The 25,857-nt window shown below is 39.6% G+C and overlaps 1 protein-coding gene across 1 annotated transcript; it reads right to left on the bottom strand.

The window, feature by feature from the left end:
• Nucleotides 1–8,807: 8,807 nt before the first annotated feature.
• Nucleotides 8,808–21,241, bottom strand: LOC141560056 (uncharacterized). The gene is made up of 3 exons (XM_074297696.1): nucleotides 21,124–21,241; nucleotides 18,845–18,940; nucleotides 8,808–12,818 (listed from the first exon to the last, which is right to left on the bottom strand). The coding sequence occupies exons 1-3, from the start codon at nucleotides 21,155–21,157 to the stop codon at nucleotides 11,254–11,256; spliced, it is 1,695 nt and encodes a 564-aa protein (XP_074153797.1). The 5' UTR covers nucleotides 21,158–21,241; the 3' UTR covers nucleotides 8,808–11,253.
• Between the last annotated feature and the right edge of the window lie 4,616 nt (nucleotides 21,242–25,857).

Genomic DNA, 25,857 nt, shown 5'->3' with positions numbered 1-25,857 from the left:
ATATATACATGGGGTTATGCAAGATTATGCAAGGGTCAATGTTGGACAAATTATCCATGCCTGTGTGTAACCTCCCACCCAGAGGTTACTGATTGTCAGTCTTGCCTAATCCCAGAACTTCAAAAATCTTACCCCATCACAGTTCTTCACAGATTTCTGGCCACTGCCTCTCCAAACAGTGGTTCTCATGTCCAACAGAGTGCCCAGACACAGCAGCTTATGAACACAAGACTTTATTCCATGTGTTCATATCCTGCACTCCTACTGACTCCTATGGAACTCCTGTTGAACTCCACTTACTTCCTGGTCCCCACTACTTATATAGTGTCTAATGAGGTCTCACACACACACGGCCAATAAGGGAAGGAGACGTCTCCCATTGATGATGTATTCTTAATGCAACCAGAGCTTCTGCTCACGAGATGGTCAGTGCTGGCTGCAGAGATCACATCTGGGTACCTCAGACATCAAAGCCTCTTTACTTCCTCTTACACTATGTGAGGTTCCTCCCCTGATCCTTACACATATGCTTTGTAAAAAAAAAAAGCTTTAATAAAAAAAAAAATACATCCTGGAAGACCAGTAGCAGAAGGGATGTGCAAAAGATAATACTTACCTGGGCAGTTTTGCACTTGCTCTCTCCTGAAGTTCCTGAAAAACCTGAAACATGTTAGAGGCTACACATTTTATTTGGCCTGTGGCAATTCTTTGTACCAAATCTACTTAATAAGCTGAAACAGATATTATATTTACATCTTCTGTGTAATGAGTAAGAGCAAGCACAGTAGCATACAACTCATTCTGCTGAGTGGTCTGAAAGGAAGTTCTGACTACTCTTTATATAGCTAAGTCAGGAGAATATACAGCACAAATGTTGTTTGGATGCATCTGTAAAGATGGTTGGTCCTTTAAGAGGAACCTTAGAAACCTTTTCTTCAAAAATCCATGGCCAATTATGCAATAACTGGGTAATCTTTAAGGGGGCCTGTGCGTAAAATTTGGTGCTGTGGCCAATAAACTTTGCCAGTCTGGGCTGGTTTCACAGCATACGTTAATTTGTACATTATTATAAATGGTGTATATCTTGTCAGGTCCTATTCCAGTTAATTGTATTACTCACTTAGTGGCCTTTAACAAAATTCTAGCCACAAGCACTTGATTAGGTACAAGGCTTTGGTCTCATGCGTGGGAAGGGTCATCCACTCAATCACACTGTCTCCTTGATGAAGGACTGCTGTGGGTGCCTCTTTTGTAGCAAAACCTGATCTTTCCAAGAGTTTTTGAGTGACTCTTTCAACCACATTGGATAAAGCCAGTACAACCACTCTCAGAGCCTCCTGGGCTTCTTTCATAAGTTGAAAGGGTGAGTCTAAAGCAGTGTGTCCCCTTAAGATGTCATACAATGGTTATAATTGCTAGATAGTTAATCCTGATATTGCACATATCCATTGGATATCTTCTATCAGTTTCTGAAAGCCATTTAAGGAGTTAACATCTCTATTCTTAAGGAAAGTTTTTATACTGTAAGGATCTTGTTATGTACTTCATATCCTAAATATTGAAAATGAATGTGCCTTTGAATGTTTTCTGGAGCTACATGCAATCGGTAGTGCCTTAGTGTTTCTATGCTCTTTTGTAGACATGCTTCTAACATTTGCTCCTCAGGGACACCCTTCAAGATATCCTCCATGAAGTTTAATAACAACTTTTGGAAATGCTTTTCTTACTGGAGAAAGAGCAGCCGCTAAATATGTCTGATGCATGGTAGGGCAATTTTCCATTCCCTGTGGCAAAACTGTCCATTCAAACCTTTTATAAGTCTCAGCTAAATTAATTCTGGGCACTGAAAAGGCAAATCTTTTCATATCTTCCTTGTCCAGAGGAAGAGAGTAGAAACAATCATTATGCTCTACATATTTATAACCCTCAGAGGACATTCCCAAAGCAAAGAAGAGATGGATACCAAGTTGAAGAATTCCCATTGTTTCCATTTGTTCTTTCACTTTCCTCAAATCAGTCAATCGCCTCCATTTTGCATATTTCTTTATAGCAACTACAGAGGAATTCCAAGGACTTAGAGAAGGTCCCAGGTGTCCTTGGTCAAGTTGCTTCTGTACTGTATCTAACAAGGTCTGCATTTTTTCGCTGGTTAAGGACCAGTGTTCCACCCACACTGATGTATTACAATTCCATTTCACGAGGATAACAGTAACAGCTTGCAGTCCTTCAATAGTAGCCCTGCCTAAAAATCTGAAGTGCTTAACTGGAATTCCAACTACTATAAAATGTCTCTTCTCCTTTGCCTTGCCTTGGGAAATAGGAGGACAGAACTGTGCTGGCGATGCCACCAGCCCTCCTGCTCTCCTTCTCCTGCCCACGAAGGCAGAGTTGAAGGAGGAGGATCAAGAAGCAGAGGATACCCTAAAGCACATGCATGGGCTTAGGTGGAAGTGGAAGTGGACTGAGAAAGGGAGAAGCACCCCTCAAAGTTCCCAGCAGTAACAAATAATATAAATAAATAAGATATTATAAAGGACTTCCTTATCTTTACCCCATGTTCCATACACAATGCCACTCACAATGTCCTCACTTTCCACAATAAAAACATTCTCCAGTAATCTTATTAGGGTTCTGAGAAAGCAATCTGTAGTTAGAAGTTTGAACATTTGCCAGGAGGGACTTAGACTGGCCTCTCTACCTGGGTCTTTCCTCTACACCTGTGCTATCTCTGATAGCTTCTTTCCCTCCATAAACATACTATGCAATTGCTTTAAGTCCTCCTATAAGTTTCTCATGGCAAACTGGCCTTTACTTCAGAAAATATCTCTCTCTATTCCCACAATGATTGAGTAACCAAGACTATGTTAATAATCCTAGCATTACGTTGGTTTAGGAGATCTAATCTGGCATAACATTTCCCACTCCTACACATCCTATCATAAAATCTCAAGGGAGGGATCTCCCTTCTTGTGTACAATCCTAAATTTATTGTAATTATCTTTTATTTTTGCAAAAAGTTCCATTCCCCTAAGTAAAGTATCTTTTGCCTGTTTCAATGGTGTTAACTGCGGGATAATTGTAATCCCATTTGGGATCCTGCATTGGCCAGGTTCCCTGCTCTCCCGGAATGGTTTCAAATAATACTTACTCTTTCTCCAGGAATTAATGGAATCTCCATGAGATCTGTCACGTCACTCCAAGTTGAATCACAGTCATGAAGATTAGCTCTGAGTTGATCAATACTTGGCAGCAGGATCCTCATTAAATCTAGGGTATATTTTCCCTGATTAGCGAGGTCTGAAGGTTTGAAAGGGTGATGTTCTTTCCTTTTTTTATTAAAGCTTTTTAATTTTCAGAATATATGCATGAATATTTCAATATTAACCCTTGCAAAATCTTGTGTTCCAATTTCCTCTCCTTCCAGCCACCCATCCCCTTACATAGCAAGTAATTCAATATATGTTAAACATGGGAAAATCTATGTTAAATCCAATATATGCCTACATATCTGACTGCACAAGAAAAATCAAATCAAAAAAGAAAAAATGACTCATTCCATAGTTTTGACTATCATTGAAGTTAAAGGGAGTCGGTGGTATACTGGAGAGTCCTGGGCATGGAGTCAGGTGTCCCCTGTGTTTGAAGGAAACCTTGAACAATTACTGTGTACCTCTGGGCAAGTCAATTACACAGTTTATTTGACTCAGTTTCCTCAACTCTCAAATGGGGATAAAAATATCCCCTAACTTGGAAAGTTAAGATGAGGTTAAAGTGACACAATATTTTGTTTTATTTTGAATTTATAAACAAGCATTTCTCTATCACAGTAAAATAAAAACAGTAATTGCACATGAAACTATAAATGTACAATGTACAACTTGCTAGTCCTTTCAAATAGACTACAAAATGATCAAATAAATTTTTTTCTCTTCCCTTTGCCTGCCTCCACGCTAGAGATGGCTGCCATTACATAGAAATATATATATAAATACACACACATATATAAGTAATAAACATATGCCTGTGTACACACACACACACACACACACACACACACACACACACTTACATATGTAAAATTATGCTCTACATATTTATCAGTTTTTTCTCTGAATGAAAATAGCATTTTCCTTGATTTGTTCTTTAGCATTGATTTAGGTACTTAAGATACTCAAAATAATGTATTTGCTGGATGTTGTTCTTAAACATTATTGTTACTGTATTGTCAATTAAAAGTATGGCACAGTACCTGGTAAATAGTAGATAAAAATAAATGCTTATTCTCTTCCATTCCTTTCCCTATTCTTTTGCTGCAATTTAAGGGCAACACAAAGGAAGGTGAAGGAGAAATGTTTTTTATACTAGGAACAACTAGATAGTTTGTGGTACAAATTGTTGCTTATTAAAAAATAAGAATGTTGCAAAAATATTTGAAATAAAATCCCCAAAAGGAAGGAGTGGAAAGGAAAAAAAATGCCTGAACAATTTGAAGAGTGTTGGCAGGCAAAATTCATTTCCAGGTAGAGGTTAACCTCTAAGATTAGTTCCTATTTGGAAATGCTTCCACACTGATTTAATCTTTGACCTGGAAATTGGTAAGAGAGCTTCAGGAGCAATAAAGGACATCCCCAGAGCCTATCATATAATGCAAAGACCATCCCTTTCCCTTCTCTCCCTCCACCCTAAATTGATTGTAGACTTGCAATAATCAGGGGAAGTGTCTTACTCAGGGAGAGCAGGTTCTGGACATTGTCCAACATGACCTCCTTGTACAACTCTTTCTGAGAGGGGTCCAAGAGGCCCCACTCCTTTTTAGTGAAGTCCACACCTATATCCTTGAATGTCTCCATCTCCTAAACTATCAAAAGTCATAAGAGAAGGAACTGAAAGATCTTTCAGAATTAGAAAGTGCAACCTTCTTCAATCTATAGGAGGAAACTGAAACACAGCGATGGAATTTGCCCAAAGGTCATAGCTTTTATGAGTGCCAGAGTCAGTCTTTAAACCTGGGGTCATTAAGAGATTGATTGAATTTAGGATCAGTTGAAAAAAAGTTTATTATGGGATGTATTGTGAATGGAATAATGGAACAGCAACCTGGGACCACATGGCATATTCTTTTAATGAATTTTTCCAAATTCTTTTGCTTGCTAACCCTACTGCTCTCCCAACTACATTTCCTGTTTCCCACTCCTTGGGCCTATTGCCTCTTCACTTTATAACCTCTTTTCCTAAATATAACACTAAAAATATGCTTGCAGGTGTTCTTATTATAACTTTAGAAAGTTAAAAGCACAGAAGAGGAGACCTACAGGAAAGGGCAGCCATGAAAGCCAGGAAATATAGGGGATGCTGGCTCAGACCTGCCTGGGAGTTAGCTGCAAGCACAGTTCTGGCTGCCAGAGTGCCAAGTAATCTCAGCTCCAAGGGAAAAAAGGGGAGAGACCTGAGCTCCTGGAGGGATGTGGAGGGTGGGAAGGGAAGAGAGATTATGAGCTGCCAGGTAAAAAAGGGGAGAGAGATCTGAGCTCCCAGGAGAAAAGGGAGACACATTCAACCTTCAAAGGAAAAAAGGGGAGAGACCTGACCTGTCAGGGAAAAAAGGAGAGAGAACTGAGCCCCTGGGGAAAAAAATGGGAAGAAATCTGAGTTTCCAGGGAGAAAGTTCAGGGAGACCTGAACTCTCAGGGAGTAAAGTAATGTGGAAGCATATTCAACTAAATTAAGGCCTCCTCGGGATTAGGAAATAATGCAAAGAGTTAAGAGAGTTCTTTTCTCGTTTTTCCCCTTTCCCTCCTTCCCTGAGTATAGCAGGGATACATGATGAAGAGGTGAGAGGGAAAGAAAAAAAATATACTCAGTTTAGTGAAATTTCTTATTTGAAATATGATAGTAAGAGCAATTTTAAAGAAGCTCTAATCAAAGCCCACTACAGGGATATGGAAATTGCCATCTATTTGTACTTATAGTATTAACAGAAGATTAAAGAGTTTGGGAACTTCAGAAAAACAGGCAGTTCACTGCTACTTTTAAAACTTTGCCAATAAACAGCTTGCTTTTGAACCATCTAAAGTCAGATTTCTGAGGGCCCTGTCAGTAAAAAGTAGCATTTAACTCTTTCCTAGCTCACAAAAGAGAAACGGTTTGTGTGAACTGGACAATAACCAAATGGCAATTCAATGGGTCTAGAACATTTAATTAGAATTTAGGGAATCTTGTGAACTAAAGTTAAGTCAAGTTAAAAACCTTATAGTCTCAGTTTCAAGAATTGTCTTGTTTTCATTCTCCAATTGATAAATGGTCAAAGGATATGAACAGACAATTTTCAGATGATGAAATTGAGGCTATTTCCACTCATATGAAAGAGTGTTCCAGATCAGTATTGATCAGAGAAATGCAAATTAAGACAATTCTGAGATACCACTACACACCTGTCAGATTGGCTAAGATGACAGGAACAAATAATGATGAATGTTGGAGGGGATGTGGGAAAACTGGGACACTGATACATTGTTGGTGGAGTTGTGAAAGAATCCAACCATTCTGGAGAGCAATTTGGAACTATGGCCAAAAAATTATCAAAATGTGCATACCCTTTGATCCAGCAGTGCTACTACTGGGCTTATATCCCAAAGAAATACTAAAGGACTTGTATGTGCCAAAATGTTTGTGGCAGCCCTTTTTGTAGGGACCAGAAACTGGAAAATGAATGGGTGTCCATCAATTGGAGAATGGTTGGGTAAACTATGGTATATGAAGCTTATGGAATATTATTGTTCTGTAAGAAATGACCAACAGGATGATTTCAGAGAGGCTTGGAGAGACTTACATCAACTGCTGCTGAGTGAAATGAGCAGAACCAGGAGATCACTATACACCTCAACAACGATACTTTATGAAGCTATATTCTGACTGAATTGGACATCTTCAACAAAAAGAAGATCTAATTCAGTTCCAGTTGATACATGATGGACAGAAAGAATCAGCTACAGCCAGAGAAGGGACACTGGGAAATGAGTGTAAACTGTTTGCACTATTGTCATTCTACCCAGGTTACTTTTACCTTCAGAATCCAATTATTAGCATGCAACAAGAAATTTAGTTTTACACACATGTATTGTATCTAGGATATGGTAACACATTTATTATGTACGGCATTGCCTGTCATTTAGGGGAGGGAGAGGAAATTTTGGAAAAGAAGTGAATACAAGGGATAATGTTAAAAAAATATCCAAGCATATGTACTGTCAAAAAAAATTATAATTATAAAATTAATGTAAAAATTAAAAATAATTGTCTTGTTTTCTCCCTAAATTAAAAGAGAAGCTTATTTGAGGGAATAGAAACTCTCCCTAAGAACTTCCAAAACTGTAACAGTTTAGCGACAGAATAAATTGAACAACTAAAAGAAGATGGAAAGTTTATTTAGCCTTGCTAATTCCATTTTATAATATTTTGTAAATGTAACTTAGGAAATTGGGAGAAAATTACAGCTAAGACTATTTGACTATTACAAAAATTCTGAAACTGGTAAATTATTTGGAGTGATTGTCATCATGTTAAAGCTAAGATTGGTAATTGTTGTGTATAGAACAAGAAGGATGAGGTAAAAGCCTTAACAGTTCTCCTTCAAGTATGAGAAGGTACAGCACCTTTTCCCCTTCACAAACAGGGGATATTAAACAGCACAGGCCACTCAAACACTAAGAACGCCTGGGGTCAGCAACAGCAAGCTCAGCCGCTGCCCTGCAGTTGCTGTGAACCGCCCCCCCCCCCCTTACTTTGTAAGCTTGACAGTTTTCTTGACACCATCAGGGTAAGGAAGATCATCAGCCCTGAGAAATGAGCCTGTTTAGGATGTATAGTTCCTAAACAATGAATGTGTTTGCTAAGAATCTGTAAGCTTATGTAATGAGTGATCCTTGTATCAAGATGAGTGTAAACTGGAGGAAAAGAAAAGGAAACAAAATCTCCTGTGGGTGTGAGTCTGAGTAAACTTTTAGCAAGAATGTATCTAGCCCTAAGTTGTGCTTAGTAGAATTTACTATTAAAGATAAAAGAATATCAGTTACCGTCCCAAGAGATTTTCTGTTTTGAATTTGGGTATCATTGCCTGTGGATCATTAAGTCAGTGACCCACCATGGCAGCAATGGCATAAGTTACTCAGAGGGATGCCCTCCTGAACTGTCCTAGGTGGACATCATATCTGGGTAAAACCTGGGAGGACTACCCTAGCCTCTGCTCAAGGTCAGATCCTGTCTCTCTGTCACACTGTCTCATCCTCTCTGTTTCTGTTTGTCTTTTTCTCTCTGACTCTTCTTTTTCTCTGTTTTTTTTTTCTATTTCTTTTTCTTTCTTTCTCTCTGACTCTTCTTTTTCTTTTTTTTTTCTGTCTCTATTTCTTTTTCTTTCTTTCTCTCTCTGAGAAAGTCCCTCACATCCACAACAAGTTGTAACACAATTTTTGGGTGCCAAAACTCAATTTAAAAAAACAAATAAATAAACAAACAAACAAAAAAAACCCCAAAGCTTTTCCCCTTCTGGTTTTATTTATTTATTTATTTATTCATTCATTCATTCATTCATTCATTTATTTATTTATTTATTTTTCATTTATTTATTTATTTATTCATTCATTCATTCATTCATTTATTTATTTATTTATTTATTTATTTATTTATATTAATTAAAGCTTTTTATTTACAAAGCATATGCATGGTTAATTTTACCAACATTGACCCTTGCATAACCTTTTGTTCCAAATTTCCCCCTCCTTCCTCCCCCCCACCCCCTCCCCTAGCTGGGAGGTACTTCAATACATGTTAAATATGTTAAAAGCAATATATGTATACATATTTATACACTTCTCTTGCTGCACAAAAAAATCAGTTCAAGAAGGAAAAACTGAGAAAAAAAAACAAAATGCAAACAAATCACAGAGAGAGTGAGAGTGCTATGTTGTGTTCCACACTCTGTTCCAGTGGTTTTCTCTCTGGGGCTAGATGGCTCTCTTCACTGCACAGGTGTAACTGCTTTGAATCATAAAACACATGCTTGTGCATTGTGCTAAATATCAAAATGAGTGGCTCCCTCCAGTGGTATCAATCTGTAAGAACAGCTGAATGAAATTGTCCAAACCTACATTTAATTCACCTGTGAATTTATTCACACATGGAGAAGTGAATTAATCTCTCTCTTTGTTGTCTCTCTTCTGTCTCCACATCTCACTTTTACTGGCTCTCTTGTTTTTATTTCTGTTTTCCTCATTCTCTTTCTCTCTAAAGCTCTGTCTCACACTGTGTGTCTTTCTGTCTCTCTCTGATTCTTTCTCCTTGTCTGTCTCCCTTTTACTTTCTCTTTCATCCTATGTCTATCTCTTTTTCTCCAGCTAGCAGTGAGAGAGAATGAAAAAGAGAAAGTAATAGAGAAACAGATATAAACAGAAAAAGAGAAAAGAGAATAAGAAAGGAAGAGAAAGACAGAGACAAAGAAAAAGAGAACAAAAACAGTAAAAAAGAGAATTTGAAAGTGAAATAAACAGAGAATCGAAGAAAAAGAGAGAGATTGTAATTTACTTTTCCATATGTTCCAATTGAATCTCTGTTTTGGCTATTTTAACTTAGCTGTTCTTATAGATTGCTGCCATGGGAGGGAAACACTCACTTTTTGATATTTATCACAATCCACAGACAGCTATCTTAAAACAGCGGGGAGAAAGCAGCACTGTTATTTTTTTGTTTCTTTCCTTTTTAAGTGAGTTTTGGCATCAGAGACTGTGAGAGACAAATCTTTCTTGAATTGACAGAGAGGGATTCTGACAGAGAATAAAAGACAAAAAGAGAGAGACAGCAAAAATCAGATGAAGAGAGAGAAAAAGAAAAAATGTCAGAGAAAGAAACATGGCAGGGTACTGTTGGTGGAAGAAAGTGTGAGTGTGAGTGAAAAGAGAATGATTAATAGAGAGAGCCCAAAAGACAGTGAGAGAAATAGCCAGACTGAAAGAGATAAGATACTGTCTGGGAGAAACCTGTGTTGAAGTATAGTTTTTGCTTGTTCTTGTTGTGGTTTTATTTTAGGTTTTGTTTGGTTTTAGTTTTAGACGTTTTTTAAAATTGTTATACCTTTTTATTTATAAAACATATGCATGAGTAATTTTTCAACATTGACACCTTGTTAAAACTTTCTGTTACAACCTTCTCTTCCTTCCCCCTACTCCCTCCCCTGGATGGCAGATAGTCCAATATATGTTAAATATGTTAAAGTATATTTTAGATACAATATATGTATACATAATGATAGGCATCTTGCACAAGAAAAATCTGTTTGGAAAGAAGGTAAAAACAAATTGAGAAGGATAATAAAAATGTAAACAGACAATAACAGAGTGGAAATGCTATGTTGTGGTCCACACTCATTTCTCATAGTTTTTTCACAGGGTGTATGTAGCTGGTTCTCTTCAATATTGAAAAATTGGAATTGATTTGGATCATCTCATTGTAAAAGAGAGCTCCATTTATCACCATTGATCATCATATAGTTTTATTGCTGCCTTGTATAATGATCTCCTGGTTCTGCTCATTTCACTTAGCATCAGTTCATGTAAGTCTCTCCAATTCTCTCTGAAATCATCATACTGGTCATTTCTTACACAACAATAATATCCCAAAGCATCCGTAATCATAATTTACTCAGTCATTCTTCAGTTCATGGGCATGCTCTCAGTTTCTAGTTTCTTGCCACAAACATTTTTGCATATATAAGTCCCTTTCCCTCCTTTAAGATCTCTTTGGGATATAAGCCCAGTAAAAACACTACTGGATTAAGGCATCTGCACAGTTTGATAACTTTTGAGAATACAACCAAAATGCTCTACAGAAGGGTTGCATCACTTCACAACTCCATCAACAATGCATTAGTGTCCGTTTTCCCACATTGCCTCCAGGAGTAGTCATTATGTTTTCCTGTCACCTTAGCCAGTCTGAGAGGTGTGTAGGGATACCTCAACATGGTCTTAATTTGCATTTCTCTGATTCACAATGATTTAGAGTATTAGTTCCTGTACGTCTCTGCAGATCTCTCTGAAATCATCCTGCTGATCATTTTTTATAAAGCAATAATATTCCATAATGTTCCTTTATCATAATTGATCCAGCCATTCTGTAAGTGATGGGCATCCACTCAAAAACTTCCCTTTTTAAAAAAACACTTCCCACATTAGTTACATTCATAAAATGTCTCTCCAGTGTGGTTCTTTAATGTCCAATAAGAGATCTCTTTTTTTTTAAAGGTTCTTCCACACTGTTTACATTCATGAGGTTTCTTCCAGTGTGGGTTCTCTGATGTCTAATAAGAGTTCTCTTTTCTGTAAAAGCCTTTCCACACTGGTTACATTCATAAGGTTTCTCTCCAGTGTGGTTTCTCTGATGTCCATTAAGAGATCCCTTTCCACTAAAGGCCCTTCCACACTGGTTACATTCATAAGGTTTCTCTCCAGTGTGGGTTCTCTGATGTGGAATAAGAGAACTCTTTTGTCTAAAAGCCTTTCCACACTGGTTACATTCATCAGGTTTCTCTCCAGTGTGGATTCTCTGATGTGTGACAAGAGTTCCTGTCCTTCTAAAAGTCTTTCCACACTGTTTACATTCATAAGGTTTCTCTCCAGTGTGGGTTCTCTGATGTTCAGTAAGAGCTGTTTTTTGTCTAAAAGCCTTTCCACACTGGTAACATACATATGGTTTCTCTCCAGTATGGGTTCTCTGATGTACATTAAGAACTCCCTTATGTATAAAAGCCTTTCCACACTGGTTACATTCATAAGGTTCCTCTCCTGTATGGTATCTCTGATGTATGACAAGAGTTCCCTTTCCACTAAAGGCCCTTCCACACTGGTTACATTCATAAGGTTTCTCTCCAGTGTGGGTTCTCTGATGTCCAATAAGAGCTCCTTTTCCACTAAAGGCCCTTCCACACTGGTTACATTCATAAGGTTTCTCTCCAGTGTGGGTTCTCTGATGTATGACAAGAGTTTCTGTCCTTCTAAAAGTCTTTCCACACTGTTTACATTCATAAGGTTTCTCTCCAGTGTGGGTTCTCTGATGTATGACAAGAGTTCCCTTTCCACTAAAGGCCCTTCCACACTGGTTACATTCATAAGGTTTCTCTCCAGTGTGGGCTCTCTGATGTACAATAAGAGCTCTCTTTCCTTTAAAAGCCTTTCCACACTGGTTACATTCATAAGGTTTCTCTCCAGTGTGGTTTCTCTGATGTCCATTAAGAGATCCCTTTTCTCTAAAGGCCTTTCCACACTGGTTACATTCATAAGGTTTCTCTCCAGTGTGGGTTCTCTGATGTTTGACAAGAGCTCCTGTATTTCTAAAAGTCTTTCCACACTGTTTACATTCATAAGGTTTCTCTCCAGTGTGAGTTCTCTGATGTACAGTAAGATCTGACTTTTGTCTAAAAGCCTTTCCACACTGGTTACATACATAAGGTTTCTCTCCAGTGTGAGTTCTCTGATGTCCAGTAAGATCTGACTTTTGTCTAAAAGCCTTTCCACACTGGTTATATACATAAGGTTTCTCTCCAGTGTGGGTTCTCTGATGTACAATAAGAGATCCCTTTTGTCTAAAGGCCCTTCCCCATTGGTTACATTCATGTTTCTCTTGAGTTTGGATTCTCTCATTTGATGCACAGTTTTCTGTCCAAGTAAAATCTGAAGAACCATCACCAGTGAATCTTTCCATGTGAGTTTTGACTGCAGAATGAATGTCATGTAGATTGTTTGCTGTAGCTTCCTTCATTCCAAGTCTGATCTCTCCTTCCAAAACGAAAAAAAAAAAAAAAAAAAAAAAAAAGAATAAACAAAACAAATATAGCCATGATGTAGGCACTTCTTTATGAATTTGTTTATTTATTTATTTATGAGAAATAGCAATACTTATTTTCTCTCTTCATATGCAAAGAGAAAAATCCTAAATGGACAGATCCAATCATTTTCTTTTTTTTTTTTTTTCTTTTTTTATTTTTTTTTTATTATATATATATATATTTTATAATATTATCCCTTGCATTCATTTTTCCAAATTACCCCCCCTCCCTTATTCCCTCCCCCCGACGACAGGCAATACCATACACCCTACATGTGTTACAATATAGTCTAAGTACAATACATGTGTGTGAATATCATTTTCTTGTTGCACAATAAACATTAGAATCCGAAGGTACATGCAACCTGGGCAGACAGATATTAGTGCTAACAATTTACATTCCCCTCCCAGTGTTTCTTCTCTGGGTGTATCTACCTCTGTCCATCATTGATCAACTGGAAGTGAGTTGGATCTTCTTTATGTTGAAGATTTCCACTTCCATCAGAATACATCCTCATACAGTATCGTTGTTGAAGTATACAGTGATCTTCTGGTTCTGCTCATTTCACTCAGCATCAGTTGATTTAAGTCTCTCCAACCCTCTCTGTATTCCTCCTGCTGGTCATTTCTTACTGAGCAATAATATTCCATAACTTTCATATACCACAATTTACCCAACCATTCTCCAACTGATGGACATCCATTCATCTTCCAGTTTCTAGCTACAACAAAAAGAGCTGCCACAAACATTTTGGCACATATATGTCTCTTTCCGCTCTTTAGTATTTCTTTGGGATATAATCCCAGTAGTAGCGCTGCTGGGTCAAAGGGTATGCACAGTTTGATAACTTTTTGGGCATAATTCCAGATTGCTCTCCAGAATGGCTGGATTCTTTCACAACTCCACCAGCAATGTATTAGTGTCCCAATTTCCCCACATCCCCTCCAACATTCGTCATTATTTGTTCCTGTCATCTTAGCCAATCTGACAGGTGTGTAGTGGTATCTCAGAGTGGTCTTAATTTGCATTTCTCTGATCAGTAGTGATTTGGAACACTCTTTCATGTGAGTGGATATAGTTTCAATTTCTTCCTCTGAGAATTGTCTGTTCATATCCTTTGACCATTTATCAATTGGAGAATGGTTTGGTTTCTTATAAATTATGGTCAGTTCTCTATATATTTTGGAAATGAGACCTTTGTCAGAACCTTTGTTTTTAAAAATATTTTCCCAATTTGTTACTTCCCTTCTAATCTTGTTTGCATTAGTATTATTTGTACAGAAACTTTTTAGTTTGATGTAATCAAAATCTTCTATTTTGTGATCAATAATGATCTCTAGTTCTCCTCTGGTCATAAATTCCTTCCTCCTCCACAAGTCTGAGAGGTAGATTATCCTCTGTTCCTCTAATCTATTTATTATCTCCCTCTTTATGCCTAAATCATGGACCCATTTTGATCTTATCTTGGTATATGGTGTTAAGTGTGGATCCATATCTAATTTCTGCCATACTAATTTCCAGTTTTCCCAACAGTTTTTTCCGAATAATGAATTTTTATCCCTAATGTTGGAATCTTTGGGTTTGTCAAAGATTAGATTGCTATAGGTGTACCCTTTTTTGTCCTTTGTATCTAATCTGTTCCACTGATCTACCGGTCTATTTCTTAGCCAATACCAAATGGTTTTGGTGACTGCTGCTATATAATATAGCTTTAGATCAGGTACCCTTAGACCACCTTCCTCTGAGTTTTTTTTCATTAGTTCCCTTGCAATTCTTGACCTTTTATTCTTCCATATGAATTTTGTTGTTATTTTTTCTAGGTCATTAAAATAGTTTCTTGGGAGTCTGATTGGTATAGCACTAAATAAATAGATTAGTTTGGGGAGTATTGTCATCTTTATTATATTCGCTCGGCCTATCCAAGAGCACTGAATGTCTTTCCAATTATTTAAATCTGATTTTATTTTTGTGGCAAGTGTTTTGTAATTTTTCTCATATAATTCCTGACTTTTCTTTGGTAGATGGATTCCCAAATATTTTATACTATCAACATTTGTTTGGAATGGAATTTCTCTTTGTATCTCTTGCTGTTGCATTTTGTTAGTGATATATAAAAATGCCGAGGATTTATGTGGATTTATTTTGTATCCTGCCACTTTGCTGAAATTTTGAATTATTTCTAGTAGCTTTTTAGCAGAGTCTTTGGGGTTCTCTAAGTATACCATCATGTCATCTGCAAAAAGTGATAGTTTAATTTCCTCATTTCCTACTCTAATTCCTTGAATCTCTTTCTCGGCTCTTATTGCCGAGGCTAGCGTTTCTAGTACTATATTGAATAGTAATGGTGATAGTGGGCAACCTTGTTTCACTCCTGATCTTACTGGGAAAGGTTGCAGTTTATTTCTATTGCATATTATGCTTACTGACGGTCTTAAATATATACTCCTGATTATTCTAAGGAATAATCCATTTATTCCTATACTCTCAAGAGTTTTTAGTAGGAATGGATGTTGGATTTTGTCAAATGCTTTTTCTGCATCTATTGAGATGATCATATGGTTCTTATTAATTTGATTATTAATATGGTCAATTATATTAATAGTTTTCCTAATATTGAACCAGCCCTGCATTCCTGGAATAAATCCTACTTGATCATAGTGTATTATCTTGGAGATGATTTTCTGAAGTCTTTTTGCTAATATCTTATTTAAGATTTTAGCATCAATATTCATTAAGGAGATTGGTCTATAATTTTCTTTCTCAGTTTTCGATCTACCAGGTTTAGGTATCAGTACCATGTCTGTGTCATAAAAGGAATTTGGTAGGACTCCTTCATCCCCTATTTTTTCAAATAATTTATATAACATTGGGGCTAATTGTTCTTTAAATGTTTGGTAGAATTCACATGTGAATCCATCTGGCCCTGGGGATTTTTTCCTGGGGAGTTGATTAATAGCTTGTTCTATTTCTTTTTCTGAAATGGGACTATTTAAGCAATTTATCTCCTCCTCTGTTAATCTAGGGAGCCTATATTTTTGGAGGAAGTCATCCATTTCACTTAAGTTATCAAATTTATTGGCATAAAGTTGGGCAAAGTAACTCCTTATTATTTCTCTAATTTCCTCTTCATTGGTGGAAAGATCCCCCTTTTCATTTGTAAGACTATCAATTTGATTTTCCTCTTTCTTTTTTTTGATCAAATTTACCAAAGGTTTATCTATTTTATTGGCTTTTTCATAAAACCAACTCTTGGTTTTATTTATTAATTCAATAGTTTTTTTACTTTCAATTTTATTGATTTCTCCTTTTAATTTTTGTATTTCGAGTTTAATTTTTGGTTGGGGGTAGATCCAATCATTTTCAATCCCATTAATTAACATCACAATATAATTTAATATCTATGGAGCTTCATGCACAGTTACACTGGAACTTCCCACTAAACCTGTGACATCACAGAAAGTGCCTTCATTCTCATGGGAGCACAACTCAGGACCTTAGCTCAGAATGGCTGAGTGATTTGGTCGAAATCCCAACAGTTGAGACTACATTTTACATCTCATAAATGGGCATGCATTGCTACAGCAGGGATTCTCAAACTATGGCCTTTGGGACAAATGCTGCCCACTGAGGATGTTTATGCTTCCTGCCGGGTTATGGCAAATGGGTTGAGGGGCAGAGACAGAATGTGAGTTTTTGTTTTTACTATAGTCCGGCCCTCCAACAGTCTGAGGGACTGTGAACTGGCCCCTTATTTAAAAAGTTTGAGGACCACTGGCCTACAGTATGTGGCAAATTATCTCCTCTCAGTTTTTCCCTTTCCCTTTCATTATTTGCCCTTTCAATCCTTTTATTGTAAATATGCCATTTGGTGTGTGTGTATATACATATGTATATGTAAACTATTCAAATGATTTAATGATCTATCCTGCCTATAACTATAACAATTTTCCATGAGGATCACTTTTAATTTTATTTTTTCTATTACATCATCTGAGGTTATATATAGAATGGTAATAGTTGTGTTTTTATTTACCTGAGGTATGAGATTTTGTTCTGATTCATTCCTTTTTTGGGAAATAATACTTAGTTCTTTTTCAAAATGTTATTCTGTGCCCCCTGCATATCCTAAATAACTCAACTTTTAAAAAATATGTTAACATTTCCACACCTGAAAATGTATCTCATATAGAAAATTTAGTTGATCATCCGGTGATATGGAAGAGAGTTCCACTATTGCAATCATTTCCTTTTAGAAGCTGAAAAACCCCTTGAAGGATTGAGATAATGATCCAAGGGATCTGATCAAAAAATATGTTTACTGGCATGTTAAGAAGTAAATAAATGTCTGGTTTGGTTACAAAACTGTCCCCTGGGACAACACAGATGTGCATAATTGCCCCTAACATCTATCTTTCTGCTGTGATTTCAAGCTCTCACCATCACCAATACACTGCTTTCTAGGACTAAGCAGTCATTCTGTCAAAATCTGAATATTTGGCTGTTCAACTTGACATCAGATTGTTAACAGCATTCCATATGGAGCTTCACATACAAATGGCCACAGGAGTGCAATGACCCTCAGGGGCTGTCTCTCCCTGGACCAGTGTAGTTCTCTTCTTCCTGGGTTACCTGTAACCCCACCTCATGCAATCTCTAATCACCTGATTAAGATGTTACCTGGGTCTGCATTCCTGCAGTAATGTTGGCAAGCTACTTGAAAGCCATGGTCAGGAGGCAGGGACAGGAGAGGCTATCATGTAATCACCATGGAAGGCCACAACATTTGCAGAAAATCAGACCTTAAAGTGCCTCTCATTGACATGTGTATGGTTGTTTTCTAATTTGAAGATATCCTCGGTGTATCTTCTTCTTCTTCTGTCTGGTAGTTTTTCAAAGGAAGTAGTTGGCAACCTGGTTTGGTCATTCCCTAGGGTTTCAGTTCCTATCCTTTTAAAGATTGTGAGTATATAAATATTACTTAAAAACAACATAAAGTACTATTTGTAATTGACCCGTGAGTACCTTTGTCATCTAATGCAATTTTTGTCATGAGCCAATGGAAATATAAGTATTTTTAATAATAAATAACAATTTCTTTTATTTGCTTAGAGATTAACAAATGATTTTCATTGTTTCAACAGGAGCTTGTCCAATACTCCTCCTACTTTCTGTCTCATACAAGTGTGGCCATTTTCATCATATCTATGTGAAAATCACAATACAGTTGCAGTGGATAGACTATGGGTAGGAAGTTAAGTGAGAAGACCAGACTTTTAATCACACCTAAGAAGCTTGCTAGTCTGGTTAAAAGAGCTCTGTTTGATTCCGTTTTCTTGACCTGTAAAATGGGCTTAATGATATCAGCACAATCCTCAGGTTGCCATGGGGATAAAATAAGACAATCCCATGCATAACACACAGTGTGTATTAAGTGCTAGCTGCTTTATTTCATTTTGCCTATTTCCTCTGCAGTTCTGCTCTCCTCCTTAAACCATTATTATCCCCAACATTTAATGATGTACTAAATTTATTCACAGTGGGTTTCTCCATAGTCACTGGGGTATTTTCTGCCCCACCGTTCTGTGACGTCCATGAGAGCAGAGGATGTCCCTTATATCATTTTATGTTCCTGGGTGCTCAGCCCAGGGCTGCCATGTACCAGGCCCTTAATTGTTCACTGACTAGAAGAAGTGCTAAGAAATGGCTCATCAGGAGATTTCCATTTCCCCAACTTCCACACAATGACTTCTAACAGGATCATAGATGATCACTGGAAGGGCCATGGAGTGCAAAACGATCATTGTATAGGTGGGAAACTGAGATTTACTGAGGAGACAATGATGTTGTTACTAAGAAATATGCTACAATGAAATCCAAGTCTGGTCTTTCTCCCCCAAACTGAACCCTTACTTCAGGGTAACTCCTAGAGGCCTCCTGTAAGCATAGCTCTTATATGCCTGTTTCCAACTCACTCACCTGCAGAGTAGCTCCTGAGGCCTTCTTGGTCCAGCATCCAGGATGCTTCCCTTTGCTCCAAATAAGAGACCACCTCTTCTCTGAGAACTGGAAGCCCTGGGCATGGAAATCAGTTAGAGGTGAAGATGAAGAGAGGTTTCTATTTTAGTTCTCCTTAGGGGGAGGGGGAGGATCCAGAGTTGCTCCGTGCAGAAATCCAGCCTTTTTTTGGTAAGACGTTTATATCTATACTCACATACTAGTGATTGTAAAGCAGGGAATCTAAAATAGAATATTTTCCAGTATTTGTACAGCTTCTTCTGAAGGAGAGCCAAAGGTCCTTCTTTCCACCTCTTGTATTGTGAGGCTCCTCTCTGGCAGAAACTTCTGATCCCAAACCTGGGCAAAAAGAGCTATTGGGATGAAGCTGCCTTGGGCCTGGTCATTAGGGACCTTGGACTTGGCACACCTTTTTTACAGAAAGATAGACTCATTTCACTCCACTCTCTGGAAATTAAAGGTAGTCAGAAGTACAGTGGAGAGTCCTGGGCATAGAGTCATGTGTACAAGAATTTTAATTAAGCCTTGGACAATTACTAACTGTCTACCTCCGGCAAGTCAGTTAAATACTGTTTGCCTCAGTTTCCTCAACTCTCAAATAGAGATAAAAATATCACCTAACCTGGAAAGTTAAGAGGAAGTGACACAAAATTTTGTTAGGATTATTATTAGGTGCTAAGTCAGTTGTCTGGTACTTAACAATTCTCTAGTTCAGAGTTCACACCTTTAGAGAAATTTGCTCATTGGTTCTCTAAGGAGCTCCCACAAGCCCAGGGAGTACCCACAAGCCCATTCTTTGGAAGGATATAAGGAGCCAGCATTGAGCGGGGAGGTCAGTCTGGAGTGAGTCAAAGGGAGAATTTCAGGGAAGCTAGATGAGATTCAGAGGGCCAGGATTCAGTGAAATCTCAAGTCCAGCAGATTCACAAGTCTAAAGGAAAAGGCTGCTCATGGACTTCCGGGAGATTCACAACTAGGATTGACTTCTGGGAAACCCACAATCCCACACTCTTGGAGGCAGAGTCTGATTCATGGGATGTAGGCTTTGGATTCAGAGGGAACTGAAGAGAAGATTTGGAAAGAGACAGTAAAGGACTTTAACTCCTGACTGCATCTTGGGATTGTTGAAATGAACTGAAAGAAAGGCTGCCTCCAGAAGATCCCCAAGAATCCTGCTTCCAGAGAATGACTGTATTCTAGAGAAACAGAACATCACATTTTGGCGCCCAATGTGGGGCGAGGACTTTTGCTTACCCTGACTCTGGCTGATTCTGAGCCTTTCAGGGAGCTAGCTAGAACATTACAAAATTTAGTTTTATTTTTAATTGAAGAACTAGCATTTCCATATGACAGTAAAATGAAACTGGCAATTGCATATGAAACTGTCAATCTACAACGCACAATTTGCTATTTCTTGCAAACACACTACAAAATGATCCAGTACATTTTTTCTCTTCACTTTGCCTGTCCCCACCTTAGATATGGGAGCCATTATATAGAAATATATATACATAGATTAATAATGAACACATGCACACATGTATATATATGTACATACATATATATATATTTTTGAAATTATGCCATATGTATTTCTGTTTATCAGGTTTTTCTCTGAATGCAAATAGCATCTTTCTTGATTTTTTTTTGCATTAATTTAGCTACTTAAGATACTTAAAATAACTTAGTTTCTGGAAGTTCTTCTTAAAAAACATTATTACTGTATTGTAAAAGAAGCCTATGTCACAGCCCCTGGTAAATAGCAAGTAGAAATAATTGCCTATTGCCTTCCATTCCTTTCCCATCACTTTTGCTGCAATTTGATGGCAATACAAAGGAAGGTAAAGGAGAAACTTCCTACACTAGGGACAACTAGGTGGTTTGGGCTACAAATTGATGCTTATTGAAAAGAAGAATATTGCAAAAGTATTGGAAAACATAATCCTGAAAAGAAATAATTTGAAAGGAAAAGGTGCCTGAGCAATTTTCACCTCTTTGGCAGACAAAATTCATTTCCAGGTAGAGTCTAACCTCTAAGATAATTTCCATGTTGGAGAAGCTTCCACACTGATTTAATCTTTGACCTGGGCATTTGCAAGAGAGAGCTTCAGGAGCAATAAAGGACATCCCCAGATCCTATCATATAATGCAAAGACCATCCCTTTCCCTTCTCTTCCCCCACTCCCCAAATCCTGCATCCAGGGGAATGAAGATATTCCTTTTGATTATAGACTTCTTACCCAGGGAGAGCAGGTTCCGGGCATTCTCCACCATGACTTCCTTGTACAGCTCCCTCTGAGAGGGGTCCAGGAGTCCCCACTCTTCCTGGGTGAAGTCCACAGCAACATCCTTGAAAGTCACCACCGCCTAAACCAGCAAAAATCATAAGATATACAGCTGAAAACCTTTTGGAATTAAAGAGAGCAACCCTCTGAAATATACAGGAAGAAACTGAAACAGAGACAGGATTTGCCCAAACAGTCTTTATGAGTGTCAGAGTCAACCCTTAAACCTGTAGTCATTAAGAGATTGATTGAATTGAGGATCAGTGGAAATAAAGCTGAGAAATAAGATATTATGGAAAGCATGATGGAACAGCGTCCAGCAGGGCACATGCTTTTAATGGATTCTTCCAAAATCTTTCCTTGGTAACCCTGCTGCATTTCCCATTTCCCACTCCTTGGGCCTATTTTTCCCTCTTCATTTTACCTATAAGCTCTTCTCCTTAATATACCACCAGAAATATGCTTTCAGCTGTGCTTATCATAATCTTGCACAATTAAAAGCATATTCCATTCCCAGGTAAAATCAATACAGCAACAATCTTCGAGGTCATAGAAGACCATGTCCTAGATCCTTTTCCAGGTCCAGGAGGCCTGGCAAAGGACCAAAACTTCCTGATAAGGGCAGCCTCCTTTGGTAGCCCTAGTAGCCTTTCCCATGACTAGCCTGTAGGCTTATATGGGAATAGAGCTCCAGCTGGCCAAGAGAAAATTCTCAGGTTTCTTTCTGCATCTTCCTTGAATCACATCAACTTCCTGAAAGAGATCTCAGAATGAAAACTCCCAGTAAATCACTGCCAAAATGCAGAGCTGACAAGTCAATAAGAAAAATCCTGCAAGCCGCCGGGAAGAAAATCCTGTGCAGCTAAAGTCCCAAGGAGCCACCATTAGGACTAGACCTAATTTGGCAGCAAAGTTCATTAAGGAGCAGAGAAATTGGAATGGGATCTGACAGAAGGCAAAAGGCATGATCTTATGGCCAAGAGCAAATTATGAAGCAAAAAGAAATACAATGCTTTCAGGGAAAAGGGCCTTTAATAACGATCCTTCCAAGCACAGCTAAGGAAAAGACCATCATTGAAGAAAACTTAAAAAGGCCAAACACAAGTGAAGAGAAATGAAAATAAAATAAATGAACTAGCCTCAGGAACTCAAAATGAAAAGACAAACTATCTATATTCAATTATGGTGAGATGACATGGGTCACTTAACAGCCCTTTTAGGGGTCCCAGAGGGAATCAAAGTAGAATAAAGCTGGAAGTGGCTCTGTCACGTGTTGATGATCTTAAGGGGAAAGTGGGGAAGAGGGTGGAGAGAAAGTAGGGCTAGGAAATGTTATTTCTGGCAAGGAGGGTCTGCAGGTAGACATCTCTACAAACAAGGGGATGGGGACATCTGAACCTCAGTCTTCTGGTCAAAGGAAGGATGACATAGGAGGATGAATGGAGAAGTGCCATGTACTCCCCAGTGAACAGGGTGAAGAAGAAAAAAGAGGGAGGCAGAGGGAGTAAAGAGAGGGCTCAGTGCCAAGTGAAACAAAGTCGAAAGCTGTTCAGGAATACGGATAGTTGTGTTTGAGGGGGCAAAGGGAATCTGAGGTACTGATCAGAGTTGCTGTCTACATACACATGTGCACTGCAGGTGGGTCGCATGTACACATGTGTGTGATGGATGGGGAAGGCATGGATAAGTATGGGCCAGGAACGCTGATCTGTCAGTTCCTGAGCCTTCATGAGGACATGTTGCTGACCCCTGGAGATATATTATTTAGATAAAACCGTGAGAAATTGTGCTTCCTGAGCTTCAGGGGAGCATGGCCACAGGAGACCAAGGGGAGGGGGAGAGCCTTTTGGGGGAGAGGGGGGCGGGGTGGGTCCAAAGAGAGCAGATCGGACCCCTGGAGAATGGAGATTCCTGACCTGCTCAGGCCTTTGTAATGAGGAGGAATGTCAAAACCAACAGAAGGGGTGTGTGTGTGCCCTGGGTGCCCAGGATGATGTCAGGGGCCCAAGGGATCACCTGGTAGGGCAGGGTTGTTACTATTGTGTTCCTCCCCTTTTTTGCAAATAAATGACCCATACATCAGGCCCTGCCAGCTCCACAGCCCATCCTCCCTGTGACTGCAGATGTTGGTCAGGTCTGGGGATGGACTGCACTCACCTGGGAAGGAGGTCTGAGGCTCCCGGGGCCCATTCCCTCTGGCTCCTGGCTCCCTGTGGAGGTGATTTCATCTTGTCAAGGTCGTCCCTCAGGTCCCAGGTCTTTATCTCAGAGTCCCACCCTTCAGGGACCCAGGAGCTCCAGGAGTCCCTCCCTTCTTTTCTTCTGCCTAGAAAATCCCAGCTTCCTCTCATCCTAGTCCCAGGCTGACAGTCTTTGATTTCAGGGCCTGGAGATGGCTGTTCGGGCCCTGAGAGTAAAACTGTTCTAATTTCACCCCACTTTTGGTGTCTGTCTTTGAGCCAATCCCTGCTTGGGCCAGGCCCGGGTCACCAGAAGAAGCTGCAGAGGGAGAAGCATCCCAGAGGAAGAGAGCACTTTCCACTCCTTTTCTAAGCTGGAGGCAAGCCTGCAGGGATTCCTGGTGGAGGGTGAGGCCCTCCAGGAGTTACAGAGGCCCTGCCCCTGCCTTTGGGGGAGATTGCACCCTACAGAACAGTGCAGGGAGGGTCAGCATGAGACAGGGAGGTGGTCAGAAGAGGAAGATTGCTGCCTCCCATCTTTTCCTCTTCTCCTCCCTCCCCTCCCCATCCTCCTAAGGAGAGCCCAGAGATAAAAGGGATCCCAGATGGGAGGAGACCAGTCAGCCTCCCTGGCTCCTGAGTGAGACCTTCCACCCCAGCTGGTCCTCTGCCTCCTTAACTCCCCTCACCCAACTAACAGCCACACTATCCTTCCAGACAACAGACTGCCTTCTTTGGTTAGGAAGCAGGGAGAGTGGGAAGGTGGAGATGGGAAAGGCTCTGGAATGGAGGCCCCAGGGAATGACCAGGGGAAGCCGGAGCCTGGGAGACTAAATGCAGTCTGAGATTCAACTCTGAGGGCTCAGAGAGAAGAGGGGCCAGGGAAGCAGGAGGTCTGGGGAAGCAGGGTGCGCTCTGGGAGGCAAGATGAGCCAATGGAGGTCATGTCATGGAGGTCAGAGCCAATGGAATGAGAGAACTGCTCCTGATGGACAGCTGAGCCTGGGAAGCCAGATGTACCCTGAGCTCTCCCTAGGAGCTGGGGAGGTCTGCCAGGGTCTCCTGGTGAGCTTAGGCTTGGTGTGTGAAGGCAGGACAGCCGGATCTCTGAGGAAGACATGGGGCAGGGAGACGGGGCACCTGGGTTCCGAGCAGAAGGCTGAAATTAGGACTCCTAGATTTTTATGGACAGTCCGAAGTCTGGGAAATGTGACCCAATGGGGAACCTGGGCTAGTCTGGGAAGTGACCGGGAATGTGGAAAAGGTTTAAGGGTGGGGAACTCATCCAACAGGCAGCCTTGGGAGGAAGATGGGCTCCTGGATCATTATATACTTCAACAATACCAGATGATGATCAATTCTGATGGACGTGGCCCTCTTCAACAATGAGATGAATCAAATCAGTTCCACTAGAGCAGTAATGAACTGAAGCAGCTACACCCAGCAAAAGAACTCTGGGAGATGACTAGGAACCCCTACATAGAATTCCCAATCTCTCTATTTTTGTGCGCTTGCATTTTGGATTTCCTTCACAGGCTAATTGTACACTGTTTCAAAGTCCGATTCTTCTTGTATAGCAAGCCAATTGTCTGGACATGTATACATATATTGTATTTAATTTATACATTAACATATTTAACTTGTATTGGTCAACCTGCCATCTGGAGGGGGGAGGGGAAAAATTAGAACAAAAGGTTTGGCAATTGTCAATGTTGTAAAATTACCCATGCATATATCTTATATATTAAAAGCTATTAAAAAAAAAAAAAAAAGAAAGAAAAAAGAAAAACAAAAGAAACATGGGCTTTTGGTAGACTTGGAGGTCATGTACCAAAAAGGTCAGAAGAGGAAACCTAAAGGGAAGGGCAGCCAGTGCAAGCCAGGAAATATGGGAGATGCTGGCTCAGATCTACCTGAGAGCTACAAGCACATGTCTAGTTGCCAGAGTGTCCAGGGAGAAAAAGGGGAGAAACTAGAACTCTGATGAGGGGGTGGGCAAGAGGAGAGAGATTATGAGTTCCCAGGGTAAAAAACAGACAGATCTAACCTCTGAAGGAAACAAGGAGAGAGACCTGATCTCTAAGGGAAGATAAAACAATTTCTATGGCAGGGAAGGGAGGAGCAGAAAGGTGGAGTGACCCCAGCTCAGGCTTCCTGCTTCCAGCCAGTCCAATCTGGGAGTGTCTTGCTGGTCCCAAGAGCTCCACCCTGTCTATCCTCCAGTATTCTTGAGGCTTTCTTCACCCAGAGCCAGGACTTGAGCCTGCCAGTGCCTTTTCCTTGTAAGTCCTGCCCTCATTACACAAAGATCTTCTGCCTTAAACTCCTTCCAGTCCTCCAAAGTCCTCCACAGTCCTCCACAGTGCTCAATTTGCACCTGGGCCATCCCACTCTAGGCTGCCCATTTGTAAGAGCTCCTCCTCCCCAAGGCCTCTGTCCCTTCCTTCCCTCCCACACTCACCCCCTCTTCCTTCTGAACAGAAAGACTGCACTCTGAAACTCCTCATCA

Source organism: Sminthopsis crassicaudata, chromosome 3 (assembly GCF_048593235.1).
Source record: "Sminthopsis crassicaudata isolate SCR6 chromosome 3, ASM4859323v1, whole genome shotgun sequence".
NCBI lineage: Eukaryota > Metazoa > Chordata > Mammalia > Dasyuromorphia > Dasyuridae > Sminthopsis > Sminthopsis crassicaudata.
Note: the sequence above shows the minus strand (reverse complement) of the source record. Positions and strands in the feature narration are given on the sequence as shown.

What these genes read in the sequence shown, in the direction of transcription:
- LOC141560056 (XM_074297696.1), bottom strand. Translation starts at nt 21,157, where the DNA reads ATGGTGGAGAATGCCCGGAACCTGCTCTCCCTGG. An exon ending in CCGGAACCTGCTCTCCCTGG is followed by an intron (nt 18,941 to 21,123) that starts GTAAGAAGTCTA and finishes TTCCATGCCCAG; the next exon opens with GGCTTCCAGTTCTCAGAGAA. An exon ending in CCTCAGGAGCTACTCTGCAG is followed by an intron (nt 12,819 to 18,844) that starts GTGAGTGAGTTG and finishes TCGTTTTGGAAG; the next exon opens with GAGAGATCAGACTTGGAATG.